This window comes from Lonchura striata, chromosome 36 (genome assembly GCF_050655825.1).
Source record: "Lonchura striata isolate lonStrDom1 chromosome 36, ASM5065582v1, whole genome shotgun sequence".
Lineage (NCBI taxonomy): Eukaryota > Metazoa > Chordata > Aves > Passeriformes > Estrildidae > Lonchura > Lonchura striata.
Genome location: NC_140738.1, coordinates 10296617 through 10314829, shown reverse-complemented (window position 1 = coordinate 10314829; position 18213 = coordinate 10296617). Strand labels below are relative to the sequence as shown.

The 18213-nt window shown below is 49.2% G+C and overlaps 1 protein-coding gene across 1 annotated transcript; it reads right to left on the bottom strand.

The window, feature by feature from the left end:
• Window positions 1-11395: 11395 nt before the first annotated feature.
• Window positions 11396-13218, bottom strand: LOC146764140 (endogenous retrovirus group K member 6 Gag polyprotein-like). The gene has a single exon (XM_085565461.1). It carries the CDS (start codon window positions 13157-13159, stop codon window positions 11396-11398), a length of 1764 nt encoding a protein of 587 aa, XP_085421587.1. The 5' UTR covers window positions 13160-13218.
• Between the last annotated feature and the right edge of the window lie 4995 nt (window positions 13219-18213).

The following is an 18213-nucleotide window of genomic DNA, read 5'->3' as shown; positions in this document are numbered from 1 at the left end:
CCTGTCCCATTCCATTCCACGGTGACCATGCTGCACCGTGTCACCAAGGGCCCTTGGATCCCCTGTCCCGTTCCATTCCACGGTGAGCATCCTCCACCGTGTCACCAAGGGCCCTTGCACGCACTGCCACCTGCCCTGGGGCCACCCCCAGCCCCCCAGAGTGGCCCAGGGTGGAAGGAATGCCTTGCCCCAGGTGTGTCAGACAGCCCAACAGGATCTTTAGGAAGGGCTCAGCCCATCAGCAAACGCTGCCCTGCTCTGCGGGCTCAGAGCAGCAGGAGCCCCCGCAGCTGCCGACGCAGCCGCGGCGGGAAGGGCACGGGGCCTCCACAGAAGCTGGCACGGCCTCCTCGGGACACGTCCCACATGGTGGCCATCCTAAGCACGGCCGTGGGACACAGACCAGGAACGTGTGGGCCAGGGCAGGAATGCTGCTCTGAGCCCTGGGGCCCGGGCAGCACTGACAGCAGCAGGTGAGGCACAGTCCCCGCCCAAGCAGAGTTCCCCCGAGCCCTGGCAGCACCGGTGCCCGTCTCCTGCCCCAGAAACCTGTGCCCCAAAAGGGCTTCTCTGCCCGAGGGCAGCCAAAGCTGGTTTCTGTTGGAGCAGTGGTCCTGTAGAAAAGGTGTAGTTGGTCCAGTGGAAAACCCCAGCTGTGTCCTCTTGGAAACCTGTGGGAAGGCTGCCTCTCTGTCTAGAAATCCCAGGATATATCTAGGTGGGAATGTTTAGCTCTTCCCCCTGGATGGAGCATCTCACCATGGGCTGATTTCATTCTCAGTAACACAGTGGGTCCTTGATAAAAGCCAGGGACGTCATAAAACCAGAAAGCTGGCCGGACAGAACGCACATCCAAACAATATAATTAATGCAATGTTCTCCACTTATTTGAGAGAAGATGGCAGTTTTTATACACTTCTACATAGTTTACAATTTACAAAGGCACTCTGATTGGCAAGCTAACATTGTTTATCTTTGTCTTAAAGTGGCCGAAACCTTACACTATAAACCTATACTACTTCACACCCAGACAGCCCAGTGCTCCCCATCACACCTTAATACAATTTCTAACTGCACCACAAACTCTTAATTTCTAACTGCGTCAGAGGCTGGAAGGCCTCACAGGGCCCAAATCTGAGGCCCAGACTGGAGTAGCTCAAATCTCATTCCAAACATAAATCATGACCTCAGAAATGCTCAGAAATGCTGCAACACTTGATCCCCTGTTAAACAGAAATGGCTCTGGAGGGAGTTATCTCTGAGCCATGTGGGAAACATTGATGGGCCCATTCACAGGAGATAAGGAAAACAGTCCAGAGGCAACTGCTACACAGATGGCAATAGAAAACATCTGGCCTCTCAATCTCAGACAGCAAACAAACTGTATGTTTACTGATAAATGAAATTGGATATTGAAAGATGAAAGAAACGATGGGGAAAAAACATAGATTCCATGAAAATGAAAATCTAAAAGTGAGGGTCATAGATTAGAGGGGAATCTTTGGTATCAGGCATATCAGGAAGTCTGTACCGCTTAAGTGCCTCATCCAGTGTGGGAAGACAGAAGGGAAATTAGGATAAAAAGGAGGCTGCATCCTCCAAAAATTGGAAAGACCTCAAGAGAATGCCCCATGGCCTCTCCCTTTATTTGAATAAAATAAAAGGACTCCTCTGTCCCTGTTTAGGACATAAACCTGTGGCAGCAGCTCTCTGGCCACAGAGAGAAACAACTTTCCCAGGCATTGTCCTGGGGGCAGGCTGTGAGAAAATCATAGAAAAGAATGAGAAAAAATTCTTATCTTCACTTGCTGCACCTGCTGTTGTGAACATATGGAATGTGTTATGGAGATTTGTTTGCCAAAAGGGTGTTTTTTTAATTAGCCAATGGTGGTGGTGTTTGGATTGGTGGACCAATTAGGTCCAGGTGTATTATAACTGTATAAAAGCAATGGGTTTCTTAATAATGATATATAATATAATGAAGAGGTTGATCAGCCTTCTGTGAATCATGGGGTCAATGCTAATTATTACCCAGCTGGGTGCATGTGACAATGACATAAACCTCTGTTGTTTGTGGATTAATTTTCCTGACAAGTTCTTCCCAAACTGTTCCAACGGGGATCACTCTTCCACAGAGCGCAGTCCTTCAAGGACAGCCTGCTCCAGCTCGGGTCCCCCCAGGATCACACGTCCAACCAGGAAACCTCCTCTGGGGTGGGCTCCTCTCTCCACAGGTCTGCAGGTCCCTGCCAGCAATCTGTTCCAGCACAGGCCTCCCACGGGCTCACAGCCTCCTCTCAGGCATCCTCCTGCTGGGGCATGTGCTCCTGCAGGGCTGCAGGGCAATCTCAGCATCCCCGTGCCCTCCCTGTGCTCAGGGCTCAGCTGCCTACCCAGGGCTGCCCCAGGGCTGCAGGGCAATCTCAGCATCCCCGTGCCTGGAGCACCTCCTGCCCCTCCTGCAGGGACCTGGCTGTCTGCAGGACTGCTCCTCTCACACATCCTCGCTCCTTTCTGGACACAATTTCTTTGCTGCAATTGCTTTTCCCTTCTTCAGTGAGTTTACATATTCACAGCAATAACAGAGGCATCAGCACATCCCTGACAGGCCCGGCCCAGGCCAGTGGGCCTCTCCTGGAGCCAGCTGGCATTTGCTCTGTGGGCATGGGGGAGCTTCCAACAGCTTCTTACAGAAACCATTACTTCACCTACCAAAACCTGGCCATGCTAACCCAACAGACTTTCTTATCTATTTCCCACCTCCTCACTACAATTTAATTCTAGTGATGATAATCATCAAGTGGTGACCAAGAGAGAAATTTAATATGTAAGTCTTCAGGCACTGAAGTTCACACTACAGACTAAATGAAAAAATGCCTCAAACCTATTCATCACCGAGACTAGCTGCTGGCACATTTGTGCATGTGCATTTATTCAATAAAATTCATAATTAGTTGTAATGATTAGGCTGGATACTAATTTCGCACCAAGACCCTCCTGCTTTTGAGCCAATCCCAATTGAAAAGTATTTTAATAACCATTACATTTTTGGTAAAAACACATGCCTGATCCACATCCCACTGGAGCCACAGGTGGCACTGAATTTTAATGTTAAGGATTGGAACATACTACATTCCTTATCATGATTTAAATTGACAGCTCACACTTACTGCTTATGTGACAGCCCTTAGGTATCCATCTGACACTACAGACTGTCTTTCCCAAGTTCAACACCTACACAAACAGAGAGATGGCCTCCCATCACATCTGCATAGGTAAGATGGGCAAAACGAGAGAAAAATTCCCCTTTCTGATATGAAATAAAGAGGAAAGCTGGCAGTCCTAACCCAGAGCTCTGCAGAAGGCTCTGTGGGGAGCACACCTGACGTTATTGAAGCTGTGTGTTCAGCCCAGAGCCCTGGAAAGTTGGGATTGGCCTGGCTGCCTCAGCCTGTTTGGCGCTGGCTCTTGCACTGTTCTGGCCGTGCTGGTACAGCACTCACTGCTTGCCCAGCTTCCCTGCCATGTGTTGTACATGTTCCTGACCCATAAATCCTGTGAGACTATTGCTGATGGAATAGGGAGGAGTCACACTTTGAAAGAACCCTCTCCAGTTCCCCTTTGTTTGAAAAGATGTACAACCTCGACCATGCCTGGGAAGAGTTTCCTCAGAGCCTGCAGTGCACCCTCCAATCCCTGGAAGTCCGAAGGGAGCACTAGGAATTCCAGCATCCATTTATGCAGACAAGGATTGAAATCCTTTCTTACCTGAAAAGGGTAGGAAAATATATTGATACTGTGAAGAAAGTAACATTCCTTCCCAAAATGCTATGGGTTTGAGATTCAATGTTCAGTTTAGGAAGGCTTTGTCCCCATCACTGAAGTCCAGACATCATCACTAAACATGCTGAGGCCCTTTTCTCAGCTTCTCTGCTCCACCCTTCTTGCCAGCACTGGATGGCAGTGTCAGACTCCACTTGACACAAACTCCTCTGTGTGCTCCCCTCCTGCTGAAGGAAAGCTCGTGCCAAACTGTTCCTTCCCTGCTTTCCAGCCACAATGTCCACAGCCTCCCTCTGAGACATCCTCCCCTAAATGTCTGTCCCTTCAGAGGAGTACACACCCCTGGCTGTGCTTTGCACACAGGGTCTCTGTTTCTGTGGTGTTTGCATTTCAGCCTGTAAGGGGAGCACAGGGTGCAAGGAGAATGCCAGAGGTAAAAGATAACAGGAAGTCATCTGGTTGCAAGCAAACAATTCTGAAAAGTTTATTCCTTTGTTTAAATCTTTCTTATTAATGGAAGCCTAGTGTTTATAACAATGAATACAGAGAGTATTTCTAATAATCAATACAGAAGCTATTTCTAACAATCAATATGGAGTATTTTTAACAGTCAATTAAAAGTATTTCTAACAATGTAGAGTATTTCTAACAATCAATAAAGAGATTATAGCAATCAATACAGTATATTTAACAATCATTACACAGAAATAAGGACATTCTTAACCTAAGGAACTTAAGGAATTTCAAGCAGCAAGTTTTTCTTACAGGAATGAAGCAATTGAAGAGGTAATTCAACAAGTCTATCCATAAATGCTGGAAGATATCCTCCAGTTCTTCCCATGGAGATGCAAATGGCCCTGAGCAGCACAAAGGGCTTTGTCAGGAAGGCAAATCCTTTCCAGGCTTTCCCCAGGAGCCCCGGGTCAGTCTTTTCTTCTCTGTGCTCCCCTCTGGCTCCATTCCTACGCTGCCTCCAGATCATGAACGTGTCAGGGACAGCCAAGCAAACCACTGTGCATGTGTGCCATTGGATCTTTCCTCCAGTTCCCACAGAGGCCATGCCAGACACTCCTGTCTGGCTTCCAGGTCTGCAATTTCCTCCTCCAAGTGCAGCTGGTGCTGCCAAAGGATCACCTCCTGCTCCTTCATCCTCTGGACAATTCCTTTATCATCCTCAGGAGAAATCCCATTCTTTCCAGAGGGCTGGTTGATGCTGAGAATGGCCATCAGCACCAGGTACCTATAGAAGATTCCTTCAGCCATGGCTGATCCTTCCCTGAAAGAGAAAGAAAGGAGGACAGAGCCAAGATCCAGACTATATTGCCTCGGGAAGAGACAGGAAAGAGGCTCGCCCCTGGCAGGAAGGCTCTGGCCAGCCCTGCAGAAAGGCTGGAGGCCAGAGGTGCTCCTCAGGGCTCGCCTGCTGCTGCCAGTTCCAGTCCAGCTGCCCAAAGAGGCTCCATGAGCACGTGGTGAGGAGGAAGAGGAGGAAGGTGCGAGACACAGGGACACAAACCTGTGCAGCCGGGTTTGAGGAGAGAGAAGCTCAGCATTGCAGATGGCAGAAGAAACCAAGCCCAGTCCCCCAAGCAGGAGAAGGAGAGGAAGGGCCCCCAAGCTGGCTGCAGGCAGACAATGGAGACCTTGCCCAGATGATCCCAAATGGGCTGGGGGGAGGGAATACACAGCCCTGCTTTCCAGCTGCTCCCACCACTTCTGACCCTGACAATGTCATGAGACAAAACCCGATGAAATCCTGCTCCGCGTGGGCAACTGAGCCCTTGAAGGACTTAGTGTCAGGTCAAGGCTTCCTTTCCCTCCCAAAGCCTTCCCTTGGCAGCCTTGGGCAGGGCATCCATCCTCCCTCCCTCCTCCTTCCCACAGACCTGCTCGGAACCACTCTGTGGGCACTTTCCATTCTCTGTGTCTGTCCTCAAGTGCAGTGCCAACCTGGGTCAGTCCTGGCTCTGTCCTGAGCTCCCAGGAGCTCCCAGGCTGAGATGGCAATGCTCAGCCAAACCAGGGCCCTGCCCCTGCCAGCAGCACCCCCACAAGCAGCAGCAGCAGCAGAAGCAGCAGCAGCAGCAGCAGCAGCAGCAGCAGCAGCAGCAGCAGCAGCAGCAGCAGCTGCAGTCGCCTCTCAGCTGTTGGTGCCCCTGCATTGCAGCCCCTCCCGCTGGCACCAACGTTCCCTCATGGCCTTGGAGACAGTCCTGAATCCATCCATGGGGTCACAGAGCCATGGAATCCCAGAGTTCCAGGTTCCTGGAATCCTAGAGTCATTGAATCCTGAGAACCACACTCAGAGGAGGAGGAGGAGGAGGAGGAGGAGGAGGAGTAGGACGAGAATGAGAAGGAGGATAAGGAAGAGGAGGAGGAGGAGGAGGCGGATGAGGACAACAATGAGGTGGAAGATGAGGAGGAGGAATAGGAGGAGGAAGAGAGAGAACGAGGACAAGGAGGATGATGAGTAGGATGAGGAGGAGGAGGAGAAGAACGAGGAGGAGGAGGAGAAGAAGGATGAGGAGGATGAAGGCGAGGAGGAGGATGAGGAGGAGGAGAAAGAGGAGGAGCAGGAGGAGGAAGAGGAGGAGGATGAGGACAAGGAGGACGAAGGCAAGGACAAGGAGGATGAGGACGAGGATGAGGAGGACGAGGGCAAGGAAGAGGAGGAGGCAGAGAAGGACGAAGAGGAGGACGAGGAGGAGGAGGAGGAAAAGGATGAAGATGAGGAGGACAAGGAGGATGAGGAGGAGGAGGATGAGGAGGAAAATGAAGATGAACAGGAGGAGGAGGAGGAGGAGAATAAAGAAGAGGAGAAGGAGGAGGACAAGGATGAGGAGGACCAGGAGGAGAAGGGTGAGGAGGATGAGGACGAGCAGGATGGGGAGGACGAGGAGGAAGAGGAGGAGGAAGATGAGGAGGAGGAGAAGGAGGAGAATGAGGATGATGAGGAGGAATGATGAGGAGGAGGTGTTAGAGGAAAATGCCGCGGGAGACAAGACTCATGATATCATGATCATCAAGTCTCAGTTTATTGTAACAGATTACATAGTTTATATATGTTCGTTAATTAGCTCATACATATTGCAAAAGCCAAGCTCATGATTGGTTGCTATGTGACTTGTACTATTATCTTAAAAGTATCGTTATGATCGATACATTCCTGTCCGGCTGGCCTTGCAGTTAGAACAGCTTAGTACCCCCTTTGTTCTTCTCTATCTACTTCTACATACTAAGCAATTTCAATATCCTGCTTTCTGCACATCATCTATTCTTCAGGGCCATGCGAACTTTGCAGCAGTCACGTAGCCCTCCCTATTTGGATTAACTTTACAGTATCATGTCCCTTGTCGTTCAACCATTCCTCTGTCAGGCTCTCTTCATCTCCCCCGTTTTCCTTTTGGACAAGAAGGTGTGCATTCAACATTTTCTGCAAAAGCTGCTGCATCAAGCCTTGTAAGCAAGTAAACACACAGGGCAAAACAAGCAAAAGTATCACAATTATGCTTAGAACTATTATGCCATATTTGATGATGTCCTGGGGTTCTGCCGGGGCGATCGGTAAGTAGGGCACCCACCTGTCCCAATTATCTACAGTAGTATTCAAATTTAAATTATCACAAGTTGGAACACGTGTAGGACATGGCCATGTATCCAATGGTAGACCGACTAGGCAGGTGGAGAACGGATTGCCTGGGGAAGATAAAGCAAGACAGATGGACTCTTGCCCTGTTAGATTTGCCATTGTGACCCATACATTTGTTTTAGGTTGAGGTGGGACGTATGCCTGCACACTTAGCAGCACGGCTGCGACGACGAAACCTCCTACACTGCGTGTCCCATTCCTCTGGGTCAACTTGCCACTGAATGGGGATGCCAATACCATTCTGACAACAGGAATCTATAATCCCTGTCCTTTTAACACCTAGAATTTTCTCTACTAAGTGCTGTACCCTCCAAGCTAGCCTTCTTAATTCCAGGTCTTCTGTATTTTCTATTAATCTCAGGCTCTCCCTGATAGGCTGACCTGTTAATCATGTTAAAGCGCGCTGTGGTGAGTCAAAGCTCCACTGGCGCTGACAGGTAAGACACCAGAATGCAGAGGTAAGGTGGTGCTGATGAATCCACCAACGATGAGAGCACCCTCCACAATATATTTTTACCCAAGATTGGTGGTCATAACTATTGCAAGTCAAGCAAGCAAGCGAACAAAAGCGGTCAAAGTCTCTAGCTAACTGAGGCAAGAGGCAGTCTTCAACTTCTCTCTCCGAGTCAAACAGGAATTTAATCTGAAACTCTTCTTCTAGTTCATACAGGATCCTGGAGATCGTCCTCTGTAGGCGCTGCCTCCTTCTCTGCTCCGGGCTGGTCATTGGTGGGCCGCACCCACTTAGCTGGGACCCACACAGTACCTGTTGGTGTAGAAACACAGAGATAGCCCCTGCCCCAGTATAATACTTTGGCTGGACCTTGCCAAATCCCTGTTTTTGGATCTCTATACCTGACTACCATTTGCGGAGGGGTAGGGGCTTTAGAGGCAAAATGAGTAATTGCTGCGGGTAACCCCCCATCTCCAAAAATACATAAGTGATTAAGCACAAACAGGCATTTCAATAACCTATCCTGCACGCTGACTGTATCAATGTATTTTTCCAGATATTGTTTAAGAGTTCCATTGGCTCTCTCTACTATTGCCTGTCCAGTAGGGGAGTTTGCAATCCCTGTAACGTGTGTGATGTTCCATGTTTGCATAAAGCGGGCAACACGTTTACTGCAATAAGCAGGGCCATTATCAGTCTTGATCTTCTGAGGCACTCCCATAACTGCGATACAGCTGCTGAGATGTCGCTCCACATGAAGGGCCCGTTCTCCTGTCTGAGCAGTAGCCCATATGTAATGGCTGTAAGTATCAATAGTCACATGGACGTACTTCAAACGACCAAAACTAGGTACATGGGTGACATCCATCTGCCAAAGTTCATTAGCTTGCAGGCCTCGCGGATTTACTCCTATTCCCAGGCCCACTCCTCTGTTGTGATGGCTACATATGGGGCAAGCCTTAACAATAGCTCTAGCTTCTTGTAGTGGAATACGGAACTCCTGTGATAGGCCTTTGGCATTCTGATGAAAGATAGCATGGTTCTCTCGGGCCATCGTTTGCCGTGGAAGTACTACATGATGAGCAATTGACACTGACACTAATTTGTCGGCTCTGGCATTGCCTGCTCCCAGTCCTTCATTCCATTTGTGGCTGCGTACATGTATGATAGAATATGCCTCCCTTCTGTTCCTTAAGGCGCGCTTTAATTGAAGAAGGAGCTCGTAAAGGCGCTGATTTTGGACCTCCTTAATGGCGGCATCTTCAATCCTTGATGCCACTCCTACGACATAGAGTGAGTCAGAAACAACGTTCAGCGGCCCCAACAAGTGAGACACTGCCCAAATAACTGCCCTTAACTCCAATGTCTGTAAGTTGTCCTGAAATGTTGCTTCCAGTATCTGGTAATGCCATTGTTGTTCTGTCTTCCAGACCACAGCCGCTCTGCGTGATTTGCGGCCTGCGTCTGTGAAAGCTGTAATGGCATTTGAAATAGGCTTCTCCTTTCTGAGGGGTTTCTGTATCCATGTCCATTTTCCTACCCATTGTAATTGTTTGGGTGTAAGGGGTCCTGTACTAACAGTAGCTGCAGATGAAAGCAATGCTTCGGCAAGGGGTGCAGAGTTTAGAAGGTACCAGTCCAAAGTGGGTTTTTCCATGGGTATATTGATTTTTACTGGTTCTGAACCACTTATCTCTAAAATACGAGTACGTCCCTTCTTGATAAGTGTTGCCAGGCTGTCGACCTTGGAGGTTACTGTTCTTTTTTGCTGTAATGGGGGTGAGATCCATTCTAGCACCACTGTCTCCCCCGTTTTCTTTTCATGCTGGGTGACAGCCCCTAATAGGTGGTCCTCAGTGTTCCAAATGGTCAAATGTAAAGGAAGATCAGGATCAAGACGTCTCACAAAACCAGTAGAGATGCAGTGTGTAATGTCGTGTAAAGCACGACGTTGATCTGACGTCAGACGAACTGGAGTGCAGGGATCGGTTCCTTTGAGGAGTGGGCGCAGTTTGTCTAAAAGGATATTAGGAATTCCAGTAATTGGCTTGAGCCATTGTAGGTTGCCCAAAAGCCTTTGCGCTTCATGCAAGGTGTTGACTGATGACTGGATAGATAGCTTCTGTGGTGTAATTCGCTGTTGAGTGATCGTCCATCCCAAGTATTTCCATGGAGCAGAAAATTGAATTTTGTTGGCTGCAATGACGAGAGAAGACTTCTCTAAGGTATGCAGGATATCATGGATTTGAGAGTCTAAAAAGGGGGTTGCTTGTGCGAACAGAATATCATCCATGTAGTGATAGATGATGGTATCGGGCATGCGTTGTCGCAGTGGCTGAAGTGCTGCATCCACATATAGCTGACAAATTGTAGGCGAATTACGCATTCCTTGTGGCAAAACCGTCCATTCAAATCTCCTGGCTGGCTCGCCATGATTGAGGGCAGGGAGAGTAAAGGCAAACCTTTTAGTATCTGCAGGGTGCAGAGCAATAGTAAAGAAGCAGTCTTTCAAATCTATAACTAAGATGGGCCATTCTTGTGGTAACATAGCAGGATTCGGCATCCCAGGTTGCAGTGCTCCCATAGGTTCCATCTGATCATTTACTGCTCTGAGATCATGCAAGAGCCGGTAATTGCCCGACTTTTTCTTGATAACAAAGATCGGAGTGTTCCAAGGGCTTGTGGATGGTCTAAGATGTCCCTGCTTGTATTGTTCATCAACCAACAAATGTGCCTGCTCCAGACTTTCCCGTTTCAAAGGCCATTGCTTAACTACCACAGGCTCGTTAGTAGTCCATGTAAGTGGTAGCGGGAAGATCCAAGCAATGGCCGTCACTGAAAAGAATGATCGTTGGTAAGGACGAGGCCCAGCTGGGCCAGAACATCACGGCCAATCAAGCATTGAACAGCGGGTGGTAAGGTTGTTATAGAGAGCGCTGCAGACGCCTGTCTCCCTTCAATTTCAACAGTCAGCACTGGGGTGCGGCTTGCGAGTGTCATTCCGCCGATGCCGCTCACTGTGGTTGCTGTGGGCTGGGTGGGCCAAGATGCAGGCCAATGACCTGGGTCAATAATGCTGGTATCTGCGCCCGTATCCAGAAGTCCTTTAAGCACAATGCTGTGTCCCTGATGGATCAAGCGACAGGATTTCCTGGGGCGGGTGTTGAGATCCAAGGTAAGCAATGCGAGACCTCCTGTTGAGCCAAATCCCTCTGGAGTCCTGGGGACTTGGGATATAGGTTCCAATCCTTTGGTCATTTGTGGCAGTGGGATTAACTGAGCAATCCTTTGACCTTTTGGTACTGTCACGGGGGGATATGGCGTATGAGCAATGATCATGATTTCGCCGCAGCAGTCGGCATCGATGATCCCTGGTTCCACAAAGAGGCCTAAAATAGAGGCTGAAGAGCGGCCAATAATGAGTCCTCCCATAGCTTGTCCGTGTATTCGCAAGGGGCCATGGATTCCAGTTGGAATTTTATGTGGTCTTGAAGTTAGGAGATCAGTGTCTACTGCGGCTGCCAAGTCCAGGCCGAGGCTCCCGCAGGTGGCAGGCTGGAATTGCTGAGTAGCCTCATTTCTGCAGCTGCTATTTGTGTCCCGGCGCGGCCGCTGATCGCGCTGCTCCTGAAGTTTCCCTGCTTCCTTTTGCATGCGTTAGAGTTGTGGGTGTTTGATTGGCATCTGCCACACCAGACTCCTGTTGCTCCGCATTCCCTTCGAGTGTGACCTAAGTTTCCACAGCGGTAGCATTTTACACGTGCCCCCCCGGTAGTATTAGAATGGGGGCGCCCAGCCGTAGCCTGAAGGGGAGCAAGGGCTGCTAAAACCTGATTTTGAGAAGCTAAAACCTGATTTTGAGAGCTTGCCTGTTCTCGTAATCCCTGTCCTATCTCTTGCAAAGCATTAACCAATAGTGCCTGAGTTCCAACTGGTACTGAAGCAGCCTTTTCTAACAATGCTTGGACAGTCCAATCCCCAGGGATAGAAGTAATCAAATTTCTAGTTGTGGGATTGCTATTCTGGAGTATGCACTGCTTAAGTAGGGCATCCTGCATATGATCAGCCACCCCTGCTTTGGACAACGCCTCCATTATTTTATCTACGAATGTGCCAAGAGGCTCCTCCCTGCCTTGTTTAATCCCCATATACATTGGAATTCCACCCGGGGTCTTGACTTTGTCTATGGCTCTTCTTGCCACCACTGTGGCTTCTCTTAATTTGTCAGGTCCTAGTGCCGCCTGTTGTTCTAAGCGTACATGATTACCCTGTCCCATGAGCTCGGCTACAGTAAGCCCTGCCAAAGGATCCCCCTGAGCCCTTGGTAAATTGGCACTTCTCTCCGCTTCCTCTCTCCAGCGTGCCTCAAAAAGTAAGCGTTGATGCGGCGTGAAGATCAATTTGGCCATTCCCCTAACATCGGAAGGCAATAAAGTGTGAGCATTAAAAATAAAATCAAGCATTTGCCTGGCAGGCTCACTGGCGATACCATAGCTCCCCACAGTGGCGCGCAGCTGTGTCAACAGTTTCCAGTCCATGCTTTGGACCTGCGCAGTGTACCCCCCGTCGCCATTCGGCGAAAATATCACCGGAAACGCAAGGGTTTCCTGTGCTGCCGTGAAGAGCTCAGCGTCCCCCGTCTGCATGCCCTCCTGTGCAATAGCAGCCCATAACTCACGTCTTCCCTTAGCCATGGCCTCCACGAGGTCAGAATCTGCCCTAGGGACAGGCGCCTGGCCGGGAGACGGCGGATGCCGCGAGGAGGGTGCTACGGTAACATTTTGAATTGCCAGAGGGGGACGCGATGGTGGGGGTAGAGGGGGAGCTGATGGCAGCACCTCAATGCCACTAGTATCTGTGGGCGGTGCAGGCATTTCAGGAGCAGAGATGGGGACAGGGAAATTTGTAAGGACCGGAGGGTTAGGCTCACTAGAAGAAAGCGAGGGTTCATATTCCTTATTTTTTTCCCGGGCTGTCCGTATCCCTTCCACCGCCTTCTTTTCTGCCTGACACATTAGCAATTCACTATGAACTACCCGCCAAAGCTTACCCATCTTCTTACCCGTTTTATCCTCATCTAACACTAACTCCACCAACTTATCCCCATATTTCCTCCATTCGGAAAGTTCATGAACACTATGGGGGTTAACGAAAAAGCCGTAAGACTCAGCATGATGCAATAGCGAAGGGAGATCCTTATCTAAGTCAATCCCCCTAATCTGCCTTTTTCTAAGAGAAGCACTAAATAAATCATATGCTGCTTGCCTTTCCATGGTTACGTCGGTACCGTTGCTGGCTCCTTCAGGCTTCGGCAGCACGTATCGGCTGAGCCCGCTTCTACGGTCACTCAGGGCGCAGAGCAGAGCGTTTCGCCTCTTCTCTTTATTTTCGCCGTCCTTCCAGCCGCAGGACCCGCACTCCAACGCAGCACCCCTCTCGCCTTAGGCTCGGATCAGGTCCCTGCTTTCGGGCACCAGTTGTTAGAGGAAAATGCCACGGGAGACAAGACTCATGATATCATGATCATCAAGTCTCAGTTTATTGTAACAGATTACATAGTTTATATATGTTCGTTAATTAGCTCATACATATTGCAAAAGCCAAGCTCATGATTGGTTGCTATGTGACTTGTACTATTATCTTAAAAGTATCGTTATGATCGATACATGCCTGTCCGGCTGGCCTTGCAGTTAGAACAGCTTAGTACCCCCTTTGTTCTTCTCTATCTACTTCTACATACTAAGCAATTTCAATATCCTGCTTTCTGCACATCATCTATTCTTCAGGGCCATGCGAACTTTGCAGCAGTCACGTAGCCCCCCCTATTTGGATTAACTTTACAGTATGATGTCCCTTGTCGTTCAACCATTCCTCTGTCAGGCTCTCTTCAAGGAGGAGGATAAGGTTGAGGAGGATAAGGAGGAGGAGGAGGAGGAGGAGGAGGAGGAGGAGGTGGACAAGGATGAGGAAAAGGACGAGGATGAGGAGGACAAGGAGGACCAGGAGGACAAGGAGGACAAGCAGGAGGAGGACGAGGAAGACGAGGAAGAGGAGGAATAGGAGGAGGAAGAGGAGAAGAGGATGAAAATGAGGATGTGGAGGAGGATGATAATGAGGAGGAAGATAAGGATGAGCAGGACAAGGAGGAGGAGGAGGAGGGGCAGGACTAGGATGACAAGGAGGACAAGGAGGACAAGGACGAGGAGGAGGAGGACGAGTAGGAGGACAAGTAAATAGAGGAGGAGGACGAGGAGGAGCAAGAGGACAAGAAGGATGAGGAAGACCAGTAGGAGGAGGAAGAGGAGGAGGAGGTGGAGGAGGAGGAAGAGGAGGAGGAGGACGACAAGGACAAGGACGAGGACGAGGACGAGGACGAGGACGAGGATGATGAGGATGATGAGGAGGAGGATGAGGAGGAGGAGGCGGAGAAGGGGTTGTTAAAAGAGCAGTTAAAGAATGAGTGCTGGGAACCTGTCCCCATGGAGAACCCATCTCCCAGATGTGCTCCATGCCCTTACCAATGGCCCCTGGGGAAATGGAAACCCCCTGGCTGTGCACGGCTGCTCCCAGTGTGCAAATACAGCCCTGGACAGTGAGACTGGGACTGCCTGGGAAATTGTTCTGGGTGTGATGGCCCTGGCAGGGCCAGCCCAGAGGCTGCAGGGCTGGACCTTCATCGACTGGAATTAGTTAGGATAAATCAGAAGCAAATGAGTATTAACAGGAACAGGAATCCAGATTCCTCCAGGACACTTTGGTTTGGTAACTGCTCACTGGAGCTTGGCCTTGCAAAGTGCTCATGTCATGGGAGGAGGAACTGATTATCAAGGAGAAATTGAAGTAATTGTGTTAAACAATATTGAACAAGATTGGATTACTTAACCCCATGACAGGGTAGCACAATTATTGATATTGTCAGTGTTTAAAACAATTGGGAAAAAAGGAGATCCACCTCAAATCACTGCTGTTGGTGGAGATAAAGGGTTTTGATCCTGCAGTGCTAATATTGGAGCCAGAGTGTGGGTCCAGAGGCCAAAGGGCCTCCCGAAGCAGCTGAAGGAACAGCTCCTGGGAAGGACAGCACTGTTTGAATCCTGAAACCTGGGCAGGAATGATGGGAATGTGTCCCTGCAGCCAAGTGCTCTGTGTGAGAACAGGTAGATATTACAGGAGATTGTTTTACACATCCTGCCAGATCAAATCTCCCTGTTTGCCCCAGTGAAAACTCATAACCTGGGCTCCATCTAGGATGGAGCCAGGGCCAGGCTCTTGTACTGCCCAAGATGTATCCCTTGAAGGTCTTTTAATAAATACCTGCTTTATTCCTTTAACACTGCCTAGCTCTGTTCTAGGCAGCCTCTCAAGGCATCACCACCAAGCCAAGGGAACATGGACCAGGTCTGTCTGTCTGGGCCTCCTGGGGACCACCAGGCCACCTTGGCATGTTGAGGGCTGCTTCTCACCTGCCCTGAGGCACTGGGGCTCTGGGCTTTCCTTCCTATGGGAGAGAACTCTCCTTCTCCATGGGCCATGGCCAAAACTGGGATTCCACCTCCAAAACTCTGTACATCCAAGGATTGCTCCCAAGTGAAAGCTGCCAGGACAGACAGATCTGGCTGCCCTTGGCCTCTTGGGAGCTGTGTCTCATCTGCTTTTGAAACACTGGGGCTTGGTGCTTTCCTTCTAATGGAAAAGAACCTTCTTTCTTCTCAAGGTGTCTGTGGTCAAAGTGGAGATTCCATCTCACAAATTCCATATATCCAAGAATTCCTCCAAGACAAAAGCTGCCAGGACAAACAGGTCTGAGCCTCCCAGGAGTCACCTCTTTCTTCTTCTGCCTTTGAAATGCTTGGGCTCTGTGCTTTCCTTCCTATGGAAAGGAACTGACTTTCTTATCTATTCAGGAAATGGCCAAAATTGGGATTCCACCTCTAAAATTCCGTATATCCAAGGGTTCCTCCAAGGAAAAGTCTGCCAGTACCATCAAGTCTGTCTGGCCTTGGCCTCTGGTGGCTGCCCCTGCCACACTGGGGCTCGGTTCTTTCCTTCCCGTGGAGATCACTGTGACACTGTGGGCACCTCATGGAACCAAGGGGATCATTGTGGCACCACTGGAGCCCATGGAACCAAAGGGCCATGGTGACACCACGGGGCTTCATGAACCCAGAGACCATTATGACTCTGTGGGGCCTGATGGAACCATGGAGACCATTCCGACCCTTCAGGGCCTGGTGTCACCAAGGGGGCATTGTGACACCTCAGGGCCTCCTGGAAGCCAGGGACCATTGGGACACTGTGGGGCTCCATGGAAGTGAGGGAACAGGGACCAGGTCTGGCTGGCTTGGCCTGCCAGGGGCCACCTGACAGGTCTGGCTGATGTTGGAATGTCAAGAGCTGCTTTTCATCAGCTCCTGCAGCACGGGGGCTCTGTGCATTCCTTGCTATGGAATGCTTTTCAGATGTCCATAGCCAAAACTGACATTCTGCCTAAAACATGCCCTATATTCAAGGGCATGTCTCAGAATAAAATCTGGCAGCTCTGGCTGGCCTTGTCCTCTGGTTGTCACCTCCCATCTGCCCCAAAAGCACTGGCACTCTGTTCCTTCATTCCTATGGAAAAGAACTGGTCTTCATGTCCAGGGACCATGGCCAAAATTAGAATTGGCCACCAAGCCCGGCCGGGCTCACGGAACCATCTGCAGCCCTGGGCAGATATTGACTCTTCCAGAGCTGCCATCCTCTCTCTAGTGAGAGAAAAGGACACAGGGCAGGCACACAGAGGAGCAACATGGACACACCGAGGGCAGGGAAGAGGAAGTTGAGTCCCAGATGGGAGGGATGAGGAGATGCCTTGATCTTGGGGCTGAAATCCTCTGCTAAAGCTGTGGAGAAGGATGTCATTGATACATCAGACTCTCTTTTTGGCTATAAGGCATTGAAAACTATGGGGAGATGACTTGCTCAGCAAAGGCCTCCATGATAAAGTAAGCAAATGTTGCAGTAGCTGTGATCCCACGAGAAGTTTGAACAGAGAAAGAGAGCACAGTGATGAGACACTGTGCCCTCAGGGAGAGAAGAAGACCTCTGTTCCCAGAGATGAAGATGATTTTAGAAATAGAAGGAGAGAACTTTTGCTTTTAACAGCTCTTCTTTAAACTAATACCCCATAAACTGACATGGCCCATAAACACAGCTCTGAGAAAGCCTGTGAGAAAATTGGAGGGACTTCACAATTGCAGATTTTTCTGAGCAGCTACTATTTGTGGAAGCTAAAAGCCATGCGATAACTGTTTTCTTGTGGAGATGCCTCCATAACATAAACAAGAGGAACTTCTCTACCTAAGTGAACAGAAGAAAGACAATTCTAGAGATGGTAAACTGACTGAAAATATTTGGTTTTTTCTCTTTACATTTTCAGGTTGTCAGGAGAGAGGAAGTGTTCTGAAAGTTTTGTTCTGGTCCTTAATGCTCCTTCTTTTATTTACTGTTAGTAAACTTTTCTTTTTACTCTAAAAGTTTGACCTTTGCCTTTCTCCTAATCCTACCTCACAGCAGGAATTGAGTAAGTATATTCTAGTGTGTGCACTGATAATTAGCCAACACTGAACCCACTACACTAGTCGATGCATTAGCCAGGAAATCTCAAATTGGTGAAGCAAAACCAGTAAAGGAATGTTCATGATGAACTACATTACAACAGTGGCAAATCAAGGCAGAAGCATGGTTTGTCAGGACTTGCTTGATCCTAATGAGCCCCGTGGTGCACTTGGAGCTGAGCCTTGGAACCTCAGGGCCTGAGAGGAGATTGCAAAAAACCTTCCAGAAGTTAAAATCAAGAGGAAAAACCCAAAGTGTCACGAGGTACTAATGGGACTTACTTAGGTCCATCCCCAACACAGGCTCCTCATGGACTCCTTGAGGGAGAGAACTGGAGGCCAGGATGGCACAAAAACTTCTCAGTCTGGAAATGAAAATTCCAAAGTAGCTTACAAAAGTAAAGTATCTCAAAGCATTAAAGAGCTCCTCTGAGTGTCAGTGCCAAGCTCTCAAGGGACTCCTTAAAGCAGATTATTGGGGCCATGATTGCACAAACCTCCCACAGAGTCTGTATCAAAAGGGAAACACCAAGTACCTTAAAAGAACTGAAGTACCTTGAAGCATTAATGAGTGTTGTTCCTGACAAAGCCTCTCCAGGGACTAATTACAGCAGATAATTGGAGGCCATGATTGCACAAAGCTCTCAGAGACTCCAAGGCAAAAGGAAAAGCCAAAGTCCTTTGAAAAGCCTGCAGTCCCTGGGAGCATGAAGGAGCCCCCAGGGCCATTC